Here is a 12,334-nt window from a genome sequence, read left to right as displayed (position 1 = left end):
CCAATCCACAAATACGTGGACTCCACCCACCATCTACTCAAGCCAATCAGATAACAGCCACTCTTCGCTGACCAATCGTAGCACGTTCTCGCTATAGCCAATCACGATTTGCTTCACAATAAGGGCGGGACAGATTCATTTTGCACCCCTGTAAGGAACTGCATTCTATGGACACTTCGTTCAAATTGAGCTTAAGCGCTGTTTGTAATGGTTAAAATGGTTGTGGTTAAAAAAATACTCACACACTTAAATGGAACAAATGTAATGCTTTTCACGGCAAGCCAGTCTGCCAGGAAATGCACCCCCTCATATCTCCCGCTAGGAAAGCGTCACATCCATGAATCATACCCCACTTAATCACATTAGTATTATTACTAAACTATAACTATATATATAGGAAAGTGTCACATCCATGAAACTTCGTCAGGGTAGCGCCATCTTTAAGTTTTTGACAGGAATGAAGACAAGGCTGTGAGGGATAGATGTAGAGTGCGTTCAATGGATTGTACTGTTGTTGAATATACTAACAGCTCAGCAGCTGAACTTAAGCTGACAAAATTTATTTCCTAAACAAAACAAAAAAAAAACTTTCATTGGACAAAAACTCCATAAAAAAGTTTTGAAAGTTAAAATTGTGATAAAATTTTACGTTATACGGTATTGTTAAAAACATCTGTCACTCAGCCTAATTTTAATCAGCGTTAAAACCAATACTGTAGTTCACAAAACAGATACCAGTGAGGATCAGGTTAGGGACTCGACAGCCTGTTAGGAGGGAAATTGCCGGATCCAACAGTCTTTAAGAACAAGCTGTAGCTTTAAAACACAACAATGTGAAAGTCCGTCTGCTTTTCACCTGTAACTTTCTCAAAAGCCCCTCTTCACTCCGCACATCCCACACCTCACAGCCACCAGAAGCGTATGTATACAATCAGCATGATGATGAAGACTCCACCCGCAGCTAGCTTAGCGTACGTGGAGCGAGTGTTCAGGTACTTGGCGTCACTTCTGTATTTCTTGGACAGGCTGGACAAGTTGCTGGCCTTCGAGTCTAATGCTGAGGAAAAAGCATGAAGAAATGAAGAGAAGAAAGCTGAAATTTTGCAGGTTTAGCTCAGGGATCATTTTCAGGCAAAGGACTCTTTAATGGCTAGAGAGACAAGGACCTGCTGTTATATGCACTACAGTTAAAAATATTTAGGGTTGGTATGATTTTTTCAATGCTTTTGAAAGAAGTCTCTTACACTCACCAAGGCTACATTTATTGGATCAGAAATATAGGGAAAACAGTAATATTGTGAAATGTTATCACAATTTAAAATAACTGTTTTCTATTTTTATATATTATTTTTTATTTTTAAATAATATTTTTTAAATGTAATCTATTCCTGTAATGGCAAAGATGAATTTTTAGCAGTCAAGACTAGTCTTTAATGTCCCATGATCCTTCAGAAATCATGCCTTTAGAAATGTAATATGATGAAAACAGTTGTTTTGTTTATTTAATGAGCCCTTGCTGAATTTTTTTTTAAAATGTATTAAATAAAAAAATCCACAGAACGGTAATGTACAAAAATTGGATTTTCACTTGATTTTAGCACCATACTCATACATTTACATTCTTTGGTAATCTAAAATTTTGTTGATGTTTGTCATTAAAGCCATATTATTGTTTTACAGAGTCATATACTTGCTGTAACACCCCTCTGGACTGTTTGTTGTGGTTTCTTCCCCTTTTGTTGGTTTAGCCCGTTCAATCATTAGTTAATTATCCTCAGTGTGCTCACCTGTCTGCCCCTCGTTATCTGCCCTATAAGTTCCTGTCTCGTGTATTCTAGTATTGTCGGTTATTGTGAATGTTACCCCGAGTGTGTGTCTGTGTCTCATCTACCTTGTTGTCTCTACATTAAATATCCTTATTTGAATCCTTGTCGTCCTCGTCATCCTGCCTGCCTCCACACACCGTGACCCTTGCATTTTAATTTACACTTTTAAAATAAGGAAGGACAGTAAAACATTCAGCTGAACTTTAGCTTCTTAACTTAACATGTAACTTTGATTAAATATTGAATTTTAAATGCCTCTAAAATAGATGTAACAAATGTTAAAAAGAAAAAAGAAATAGTTCACGAGAAGTATTTACCAGATAAGGCCTCCCCTCTTTGCAGAACTTCTTCTATGTTGGCCACCATGATTCTCTGTACATCTTGTAGCTCTGTGTTGACGTTGCTCATGTTCCTGCGTGCTCTGCTGTCGATGTATGACTTTTTGGTCTTCTGAATATATGTATCTTTGGACAGGTAATAAAACAGAATTACAAGCTTGTCTCTTGATGGGGAGTAAATGAAACTCTGGTTATTGAGAGAGTGAGGGCTCTTACCAAACTCTATAAAGGAGTAGGGCCTGGAGACCGTGGGCACCTTCTTGCCATGTTGTTCATGAAACTCTGCCTGCAGATCTTCGAGATAAGCAAAGGCTAGCTTTTTAGGAAACCCGGCCTCACAGAGCACCAGATAGCAAACGCCTTTCTCTATGACGTAGCTTTGAAAAGAGGTGAGAAGAAATCTTTTATTAGCCATGCGTTTCATCGTTCACATATCTGTGTGTGTAAAACTAGAACTAAAACGTACTGTGACCTTGAAATCAATTAACTCACCTTCTTATGATCAATTATTTTATGATTTTAGCTGTAGTGTACAGTAAACTTACTGAAAGGCCATTGATCCAGCCTCTAAGGTGCATCGGTTTGGACTCTGTTCATTTAATTTGCGGAAGAGCTGTTTGGCTTGGCTCTGATATTGCTGGAGATCTCGACCCATCTGAGAACAAAAGTGCAAATTTATTAGCCTAGATAAAAACACAGTCACTCTTACTCTGATACATTTGACTCAGTCCTCTTCAGAGGGATTTTACAAAGCTAAAAGTGAACAAACCTTTTCACTTCCCTTCATGGCAGCATGAAAGGAGGAAACGTAGACATGTTAGACCTAAATCAAGTGACTGTTGTAAAGGTAATAAAACTGGGCACCTATTAGTCACATTAACACTATTCGGAGTAACTCTAGGGAAGCTTTTTCCTTTACTTCTTTCAAATCTACCAAAGCCCAAAACTTTGTCTTGGTCCTCTAAACATCAACAACAAAGTTTTAGCATTGAAAAAAAATTTTTAATGTAGGAAATAGTTATCAAGATGTTTTGCATCAGTTCAGCTGCAAGAGGAGTTACAGTTCAGTCAAAATACTGTGTGAAAAGCGAAGAGGAAATCACATACTCATTCTTTATGGAAAATATGGAAGAAATATATCATCTTAACTGTACAATATTTCAAAAAGGCACACTTAACATGTCTCTTCCTCACACAGAGTTATCATAGGAGTATAGCCTATATGGAATATACCATAAGAATCATTTGGTGCCTTTTTGGAGCTTGACAGCCCATGATCACTGTATGCTTTCAATGTACAGAAAAAAATGGAGTATGTTATTTACAAAAATATTTACAACACTCCTTTTGTGTTACACAGAAGAGTCATCATACAACACAAAGGTGAATTTACGACAACCTTTTTGAGTGAACTATTCCTTTGAATGCAGCTATTTTTATTTTTTAAATGTTATATTTATTTAAAATTTGATATTTATTCATCTATATTTATTGCATCAGGTTATTGAATATACTCCGATAAAACACGGATATTTTTGGGGGTAATGTCTCTGACACCATTAATTTAGGGTTCAACCTCAAATGCCAAATTTATTCAAATTAGGTCAGAATATAAGTGGAAACTACAGAAAAATATTTACATTTATTCATTTAGCAGACGCTTTTATCCAAAGCGACTTACAAATGATGATTTTTCATTAGAGTTCACGGAGTTGAAAGATAATGATTGAATAACTCAACAAGTGGCATTAAAGTTCAGACATTTTAACAGAGAAGTTCACATGATATTAAAAATAATTTAAACAATTCTAATATTTTTAAAATGATGTTACTGATTTGTTTGTGTTTTTAACCTGTTTATAATTTTTTTTTTATTATTATATTTAGTATGGTGGGAAGACAAATGGTGTGAGTTCAAATCATGACAGAAGAGGGCGCTGTAATTGATCAAAATTATGCGAATCCATCTAATGAAGCCTCTCTCTGTATGAGCAATTACATCGTTCACACCGAAAATAAACGATATGGAGAGAAATATAATAGCTCAATATTTACTACGCTGTTAGATTCCAAATAAAGCATTTCAAATGAATGTAAATACTCCAACAGACGTCTAATTACTGCAATTTGAGCTAATAAAGGCCAGATTAAAGCAGTTTTTGCTGTTATGGATTACAAATCAAGATAACTAGACACTTTTAGAAGTAAACGTAATGTTTTCAAGATATTGCTCTTTGATTTCTTACATTTACAGTATGCATAGGCCTGAATAAATGATAAAACATACAGATATCACTGAGCTCTTACCTGCTCGTCCTCCTGCATTGAAGCCGCCAGCGGCAGTCCGTCCGCCAGCCGCGCGATCATTGTCAGCAGCACCATTTCGCTGTAATGTAAAATTTACCCACAGCAGGTGTATATGAAGCTGTTAACAGCTGTAAAATGTCTGTGTCTGGATTACAGCTTCACAACACTCCTCCGTACGCTGAGCTGGCCGGAAATACGCGCGGCGTCACTGTATTATTGTCCCGCAGGGTTTTACTTTTCTAAACCACTATCATTGGTTCCGCATGTGAATGGGGATTAGATATACTGACTTTAAAGGACAGAAATTAATGTTAATTATTTAGTTTTGAGTCATTTATCCGATATTTTAGCAGGGACAGTTGTTTTTACCAGTTTTTAACGTCCTATCTAACAAGAGTAGACGCATACCTTGTTGTCAGTTAACCCATCTGTCCACAATGGAATATTTATTTATACAAGTTACATAAATATATTTACATACGTTTCTGGACATAAAATAGCTCAAATAAAAGTAATGAAAAGTGATATCTGTGTGCCTATTTTTTGTCAGCCCCACAAAATCACAGAGCGCCTAAGCTTACATTTTCATTAAAGCTTCAACACTATTTAAAAACTGTGGTCCTTATGATTTCTGACCCCCCCTCGAAGATCAAATCAGTTGCTCTTTAACATTATGTTTGGTCAGGACAGTTACTGGAGACAGAGACTTTTGGACAGAGACCCAGGAATAAAGAACTAGTGGCATTTCTGACACTCTCCAAGGATCAAAAACAAAAACACTTGATTGATAACAACATGAGATGTCACAAAAGTAATTTAAAAGATATCCACACTATGTGTCCAGTTAAAGAAAAACAGTCTCTAATTTGTAGTCAGGCAGCTTTTTCTACAGGAAACGTGGTCATGGCCTGAATTTTAAAGAGCTGAGGTGTCTGTTTCAGACACAGTTTAGTTCTCTTTAGTTGTATTCTCACTGGAAGGAAATTACTAATGTCATTCCTGCTGCTGCCGCTGATAAATGGTCATGTACTGTGAACTACTGCGCTTGTTTCAGCCAAACTGTGGAGTCAGCAGTAAAACAACTGATTAGGTGATGATAGTGCAGTCTCGGATGCGTACTGCTGAGACAGTAGTGAAACATGAACCATGCCCCTCCTACACTGTTTTTCATGCAAGCAGGTATTTAAGACAAAAAAAATCAATCCATAAAAAGAAATCAGACTTAATTTTATTCAGTTGTTTTGAAAGATAAAAAAAATGGAATGTTATATATGAGGTGCTTTTTATGGGAGATTATGTAATTCAACTAAAAGACAAAGGAGGCAGGAACATTTCATCCACTTAAAAGGTTTGATTTGTTCCATGTCATTCTGCCAGATTCCCACCACAGGCTTGAACAGGGAGGAATACAGATAAAAGTGGGCAATGCCAATGACATAACAGCATTATGACAGCTGGATTAATCAAGACAAAAAGAGATATATTGTATGTCTTCTCAATTTCTAGGCCGGGGGTGTCCAAACTTGGTCCTGAAGGGCCACTGCCCTACAGAGTTTACCTCCAACTTGCCTCAGCACACCTGCCTGGAACTTTCTAGTATGTTTAGTGAGACCTTTATTAGCTGGTTCAAGTGTGTTTAATTGCAGCTGAAGTTCTCTGCAAGACAGTGGCCCTCCAGGAGCAGGACTGGACACCCCTGTTCTAGGGCTCTCTAACAACCCAAATAAAAATGGGAAAGGCCAAAGAAAATAAGGTAATGCCAAACAATAATAATAACAACAACAACAAAAAAAAAAATCAGACTAAACAGACATTAAAATAGAAATCTTAAATTAAAGTGGTTAGATTCCAGGCTACTATGAGGCCGAATAAGAACTTCAAAGCAGTATCTTGCATTCTATAATGAATAATCATTTTTATTAATTCCATTTCAACATACAAAAATGTCCCTTTTTGAGCAGTTTTCTGCAAAAATGGGAAACTCAGAGATTAAAACAGTGTGGTGCATGTGATTTTCCACAAAAATTTAGTGTCCATGGACAACAGCACTTACATTTGAATAGAATCTGAAAAGAAGAGTATATCTAAAATATCACTTCCAGAGAAATGGATTTTGTGATACATGTCATAGAGATGATGATTTTCATCCAAAATTACTTACAGGTGCACTTGCTGTGAGTAACGCCATTTGTCACATAGAAATGCTTTTGTAAGTGTCTTGCTCAAGGGCACAATGGTGACATGGCTGGTCCAGCAACCACTGCCTCAGCAGCCAGGATAGTTAACAATTACATCAACATCAGCTAAAAGAAGGTAATTAATACAGTACTAAAGAATAAAAACAGAACAGAAATTACTTTATATGTGTATGCTTTTTAACACATAAGACAAGAACAAACAAAACGTGCAAAACTCAAAGCATTTAGGTATACAAGATCCAGTATATCATGGTGTGAATAAATCAGTAACACTGAGGATTATTTGTAACTCTGTTGGGTAATTCAAGTAGGTTCACCAAAATTTCTAGTTTCATTTCAATGTTATTAATTAGAGAAAACATAATGCTAAATGACTTTAAATGTGTTGACAATTAAAAAAAATAAAGGCAAAGCAAGTGTAAAGTATGAAAAAAGGTACAGTACATCAATATACAGTACTGTAGTGTAAAAAATGATTTGTTTGGAGTTTCAGGTAGGTTCAATGAAATGTCTTTCATTTTAATGTCCCTGAGAGAAGAGTAATTAATACAGTACTAAAGAATAAAAACAGAACAGAAATTACTTTATATGTGTATGCTTTTTAACACATAAGACAAGAACAAACAAAACGTGCAAAACTCAAAGCATTTAGGTATACAAGATCCAGTATATCATGGTGTGAATAAATCAGTAACACTGAGGATTATTTGTAACTCTGTTGGGTAATTCAAGTAGGTTCACCAAAATTTCTAGTTTCATTTCAATGTTATTAATTAGAGAAAACATAATGCTAAATGACTTTAAATGTGTTGACAATTAAAAAAAATAAAAAATAAAGGCAAAGCAAGTGTAAAGTATGAAAAAAGGTACAGTACATCAATATACAGTACTGTAGTGTAAAAAAATGATTTGTTTGGAGTTTCAGGTAGGTTCAATGAAATGTCTTTCATTTTAATGTCCCTGAGAGAAGTCCTTGATTTTCTGTGCTATAGCCTGGGCCTTTGAGACAGGACATGGCAGCAGTGGGAGTCGAGGGGGACCCATTGCTAACCCTGACACTTCACTCATCACCTGCTTATTCACAGACACATCAAAACCTGCAGAGCATAAATAATAATAATAAAAATATAAACTTCCTTGCAATAATATGCACAACAAAATCAAGTCTTACGGACATTTTTCAAATGTTTGAGATCAGTAAGTTTTGTTTAAATACATTTTATTTAGCAAGGATGCATTGAATAGGTCACAAATTACAGTAAAGACATTTATTATCTTACTAAATATTCCCATTTCAAAAAAATGTTCTTTTGAACTTTCTATTCATCGAAAAATTACCAGTTTCCACATAAATATTAAGTGCCAACAGTACTGTAGTGTAAAAAAATGATTTGTTTGGAGTTTCAGGTAGGTTCAATGAAATGTCTTTCATTTTAATGTCCCTGAGAGAAGTCCTTGATTTTCTGTGCTATAGCCTGGGCCTTTGAGACAGGACATGGCAGCAGTGGGAGTCGAGGGGGACCCATTGCTAACCCTGACACTTCACTCATCACCTGCTTATTCACAGACACATCAAAACCTGCAGAGCATAAATAATAATAATAAAAATATAAACTTCCTTGCAATAATATGCACAACAAAATCAAGTCTTACGGACATTTTTCAAATGTTTGAGATCAGTAAGTTTTGTTTAAATAAATTTTATTTAGCAAGGATGCATTGAATAGGTCACAAATTACAGTAAAGACATTTATTATCTTACAAAATATTCCCATTTCAAAAAAATGTTCTTTTGAACTTTCTATTCATCGAAAAATTACCACTGTTTCCACATAAATATTAAGTGCCAACATTTCAACATTTTTAACACTGATAATAAAAAGAAAGGTTTCAGCATATTACAATGACTTCTGAAGGATCATGTGACACGGAAGACTGGAGTAATTGCTGCTGAAAATTCAGCTTTACCATCACAGGAATGAAATACAATTAGAAATATATTAAAATAGAAAACAATTATTTTTAAATTGTAATAAAATTTCACAGTATTACTGTTTTTATTGTATTTTAATCAAATAAACGTAGCCTTGGTAAGCATAAGAGACTTGTTTCAAAAAGAAATCCAAAGATTTGAAAGCTAATGTATGTGGAAAACAATCAACTCACCAAGGTTCTTAGCAAATGTGATAACCTCCATAAATTCAAACTGTAAACAGAAAATCAAATCATTAATTTCTGTAGTTAAAAACATGCTGATAAAATAAAGTCCAAAAGCATCACTAAATGAGAATTACACATGCAAAATGGGATGAAGGATGTACCTGCAGTGCTCTGGTCTGCATGTGGTTGCCATTATCAAAAGCAGCAAGCATCTGGTTCACTATGCGTCCGAGGTAGTTATATGTGCTGCAGAGGAAAGAGAGCATTGCAGGGTCTTCAGTAAAATATTAAGTGTATTTTAATCAAATAAACGTAGCCTTGGTAAGCATAAGAGACTTGTTTCAAAAAGAAATCCAAAGATTTGAAAGCTAATGTATGTGGAAAACAATCAACTCACCAAGGTTCTTAGCAAATGTGATAACCTCCATAAATTCAAACTGTAAACAGAAAATCAAATCATTAATTTCTGTAGTTAAAAACATGCTGATAAAATAAAGTCCAAAAGCATCACTAAATGAGAATTACACATGCAAAATGGGATGAAGGATGTACCTGCAGTGCTCTGGTCTGCATGTAGTTGCCATTATCAAAAGCAGCAAGCATCTGGTTCACTATGCGTCCGAGGTAGTTATATGTGCTGCAGAGGAAAGAGAGCGTTGCAGGGTCTTCAGTAAAATATTAAGGAAAGGAAAGGACGTGACATGTGGCCAAGTATGGTGTCCCTTGCTCGAAATTTGTTCTCTGCATTTCACCCATCAAAGTGCACACACACACACACAGCAGTAAGTAGTTAGCGCACACGCGCGTGCACACACACACACCCAGAGCAGTGGGAAGCCATTTTTGCTGTGGCGCCCAGGGAGCAGTTGGAGGTTTGGTGCCTTGCTCAAGGGTCTCACCTCAGTTGTGGTATTGAGGGTGGAAGAGAGCACTGGTCATTCACTCCCCCCACCTACAATCCCTGCCGGACCTGAGACTCAAGTCAGAAGCTTCCAATGTGTCTAGCAGGTACTGGTTTAGCTGTAATCTATTGTCAAGCCATAACCTTTGTGTGTATCAGTTCTATTGATTTAAAATAATAATGTAATACAAATCTGAGGTTATACTACTCCCAACAAGCAAATCAGTCACTAAATAACAGAATGCAAGAACCAAATCGGCACCACAGCAGGAAAAACAGTGAAAGGTCATGAATTCATAACAACTGCGGTCAGATGAAGAGTTCCAGGATGGCATGATGTTGGCACTCACCTCCCTACTGCTCCATGAACACCTAGTACCAAAGCTCCCAAGAGTTGCTGCGAAACAAAGTGTCAAGCAAAATATATAAAATTAAAACCACATTATTTTAATGTTAGACTAGCAGGAAAAATGCAGTAGATGAACGAGTGAGGGGATTGTATACCTCATCTACTCCAAACATGACAGACCAGTTATGGGACTGACTGTAACAGACACACTGCCCGAGATCCCTCAAGTCAGTCCCAGTGTATTTCACTCCCTGAAATGAGGGGATCATCTGCTCTATCCCATTTAGCACATCAGCTGCATCCACTGAAAAATAAAGGAAAAACTGATACTGGACTACAGGCGTCAGTGCGAATCTGTCACATTCTGTGCAATGCAGTTCTAAAGAATTTACAGTCAGTGTTTTGACAGCCAGTAATGATGACATGTGGGAGCTGCACTTACATGCAACACCAGTCATGCTTGGAATATGATAATAATACATCGGAAGATCTGGAGCAAAGGCGCTCACTTCTTTTATAAACAACCTCAATGCATCTGTGAAAAGAGGAAGAGCAATTAAAAGCATGGTTGGAAATATATTAAAAAAAAATTTAATAATGCAGTGTTTAGGAAAATGGGGTTTAAACCTGCATTAATGGGTTTGAAAAAGGAAGGAGAGATTACTGCTATGCCATCAGCCCCTATACTGGCGGCATGCCGAGCCTGAGGAAAAGTAAAAAACATCCACTCAGCATTTTCAAACAGTCACGAGGAGCTGTTTATCTGCACATGCTGAAACACGAATGGATAAGCAACAAATGAGACGAAAGGAATTTGTGGGGCTTCTGTTATGAAAACGGAGATGTGCATATGAAAAGTGGTATATGCATGAAAAACGCAGTTAATGCGGGATTGCGAAGAAGTGTGCTCACCAGTTCTTGAGAGTCTTTTATACTCATGCAGCCAACATGAACAATCACTTGCTCAAGCCTTAACACAAACATAAAAGAAATTAAACCTCTGGCAATGGAACCTTTTATAAGGAAAAAAGTAATAAAGTTATGAATTAGGGTGTTTCTTCAACTTTGCACATTTTGGGCCTCGTGAACTTTTAGAAAATGTGTTTTTTTTGTGCAATTTTTTTCTGAAACATCATTAACATATTTTTCATCATTAAAATATTTTTCTGTTAACATCTTGTCAAAATCTTCAAGATTTACAACCCTTGTCCCCTCAAGATATTTTTGCTGTCCATAGCTGAATAAACACTATAAATATGCAATAACTCACTTGCCCTTTCCATGTTGGCACCAAGCTGCAGCAAGCTGCTTCCTTTCGTCCACAGTTAGAGAACAGCCCTCACCTGTTGTGCCGTTAACTACCAAAAACAAGGTGGTTTAGGTTACAAATAATATAAATGAGAAAAACGGGCTGCCTTATTCCCCAAAACTTTTGATTAAATGAATAGATTTGACTTACTAAACACACTCTTGACATTCTGCTTCTCTATTAAGTAATCAATGTATGGTCCAATTACAGAGAGATTGATCTCCCTGAAAAAAAAAGAGCAAAGAAGAAGAACAGATCAATGACCAGACCACTGCACCTCAGGCAAATGATTCTGTAATACTTTTATTGAGAAATGAAATATTTCACCCTTCTGCAGTGAGTGGGGTGAATGTTGCTGCCACGAGCCCAGTGAGCTTTTTTACGCTTCTAGACATCTCTGCATTGATACACAACAACATTGAGAAACCGTCAACCACGTAAGCCTACGGAGCAATTCCTTGTTCGGGAATCAGGGTTTGAATGGCCCTGAAAAGTCTCAAGTTCTGTTTTCTTTCTTTATCTCACAACATAATTAGTAAACATTTGAATTCATTCCAGATATAAAAGACAGTCGCTTACCTTCTCTCTCAGTCACTGCACTGTCTGCCTGTTGTACCTTGCGTGTCCGTCAGTGACGTCACTGCACGAGACAATCATGTGATGCGTGCTAAACAGGAAGCGTAGTTGCTACATCTTGAAAAGTAAAACATGTGAGCAATCAGACTTTATTTAGAGGACCTTTAATGCATTACATTAAGACATATGTTGTAATTAATACATACAGTGTGGTGGGATTTCATTCTTTACATTTTTAATAAAAAAATCACTTTCACCTAGTTAGGTGACTTAACTCTGTTATAAAACAAAATCTGCATTCTAGTTATAAAATCATTCGTTGTCCTGTGAGAGAGACATTGCGGCTGGAGCATATTGCTTACTGGAGTAA

The 12,334-nt window shown here is 36.5% G+C and overlaps 2 protein-coding genes across 5 annotated transcripts; both read right to left on the bottom strand.

Moving 5' to 3' along the window:
• Positions 1-720: 720 nt before the first annotated feature.
• On the bottom strand, positions 721-4,706 carry LOC107585928 (vesicle-trafficking protein SEC22b-B-like). Of its 2 annotated transcripts, XM_016273107.1 has the most exons (6): positions 4,472-4,706; positions 2,934-2,945; positions 2,710-2,819; positions 2,381-2,541; positions 2,144-2,290; positions 721-1,057 (listed from the first exon to the last, which is right to left on the bottom strand). In XM_016273107.1, exons 1-6 carry the CDS (start codon positions 4,544-4,546, stop codon positions 903-905), a joined length of 660 nt encoding a protein of 219 aa, XP_016128593.1. In that variant the 5' UTR covers positions 4,547-4,706; the 3' UTR covers positions 721-902. The 2 variants fall into 2 exon arrangements, with proteins under 2 accessions (XP_016128593.1, XP_016128594.1); XM_016273108.1 differs by lacking the exon at positions 2,934-2,945.
• A 1,659-nt stretch (positions 4,707-6,365) lies between these two features.
• LOC107585862 (N-acetylneuraminate lyase) lies at positions 6,366-12,077 on the bottom strand. 3 transcript variants are annotated; one of them, XM_016273026.1, is made up of 13 exons: positions 11,968-12,077; positions 11,716-11,785; positions 11,539-11,612; positions 11,350-11,437; positions 10,992-11,049; positions 10,707-10,782; positions 10,522-10,614; positions 10,235-10,383; positions 10,081-10,127; positions 9,382-9,466; positions 8,836-8,875; positions 8,108-8,248; positions 6,366-7,193 (listed from the first exon to the last, which is right to left on the bottom strand). In XM_016273026.1, exons 2-13 carry the CDS (start codon positions 11,781-11,783, stop codon positions 7,189-7,191), a joined length of 924 nt encoding a protein of 307 aa, XP_016128512.1. In that variant the 5' UTR covers positions 11,784-11,785; positions 11,968-12,077; the 3' UTR covers positions 6,366-7,188. The 3 variants fall into 3 exon arrangements, with proteins under 3 accessions (XP_016128512.1, XP_016128515.1, XP_016128511.1); XM_016273029.1 differs by lacking the exons at positions 6,366-7,193; positions 8,836-8,875 and adding an exon at positions 9,227-9,266 and having other exon boundaries at positions 8,044-8,248; XM_016273025.1 differs by lacking the exon at positions 6,366-7,193 and having other exon boundaries at positions 8,044-8,248.
• Positions 12,078-12,334: the final 257 nt, after the last annotated feature.

Source organism: Sinocyclocheilus grahami, unplaced genomic scaffold (assembly GCF_001515645.1).
Source record: "Sinocyclocheilus grahami isolate Dianchi unplaced genomic scaffold, SAMN03320097.WGS_v1.1 scaffold75.1, whole genome shotgun sequence".
NCBI classification, from domain to species: domain Eukaryota; kingdom Metazoa; phylum Chordata; class Actinopteri; order Cypriniformes; family Cyprinidae; genus Sinocyclocheilus; species Sinocyclocheilus grahami.
Note: the sequence above shows the minus strand (reverse complement) of the source record. Positions and strands in the feature narration are given on the sequence as shown.

Bases quoted from the DNA above. Each gene is read 5' to 3' on its own strand.
- LOC107585928 (XM_016273107.1), bottom strand. From the start codon at position 4,546: ATGGTGCTGCTGACAATGATCGCGCGGCTGGCGGACGGACTGCCGCTG. The intron at 2,542-2,709 runs GTAAGTTTACTG...CTCTTTTCAAAG, and splicing joins GCTGGATCAATGGCCTTTCA to CTACGTCATAGAGAAAGGCG. The intron at 1,058-2,143 runs GTAAATACTTCT...CTTTTTCCTCAG, and splicing joins AAGAGGGGAGGCCTTATCTG to CATTAGACTCGAAGGCCAGC.
- LOC107585862 (XM_016273026.1), bottom strand. From the start codon at position 11,783: ATGTCTAGAAGCGTAAAAAAGCTCACTGGGCTCGTGGCAGCAACATTC. The intron at 10,128-10,234 runs GTATACAATCCC...TTTGTTTCGCAG, and splicing joins TCATGTTTGGAGTAGATGAG to CAACTCTTGGGAGCTTTGGT. The intron at 8,876-9,381 runs GTACATCCTTCA...TTCTGTTTACAG, and splicing joins TGCAGACCAGAGCACTGCAG to TTTGAATTTATGGAGGTTAT.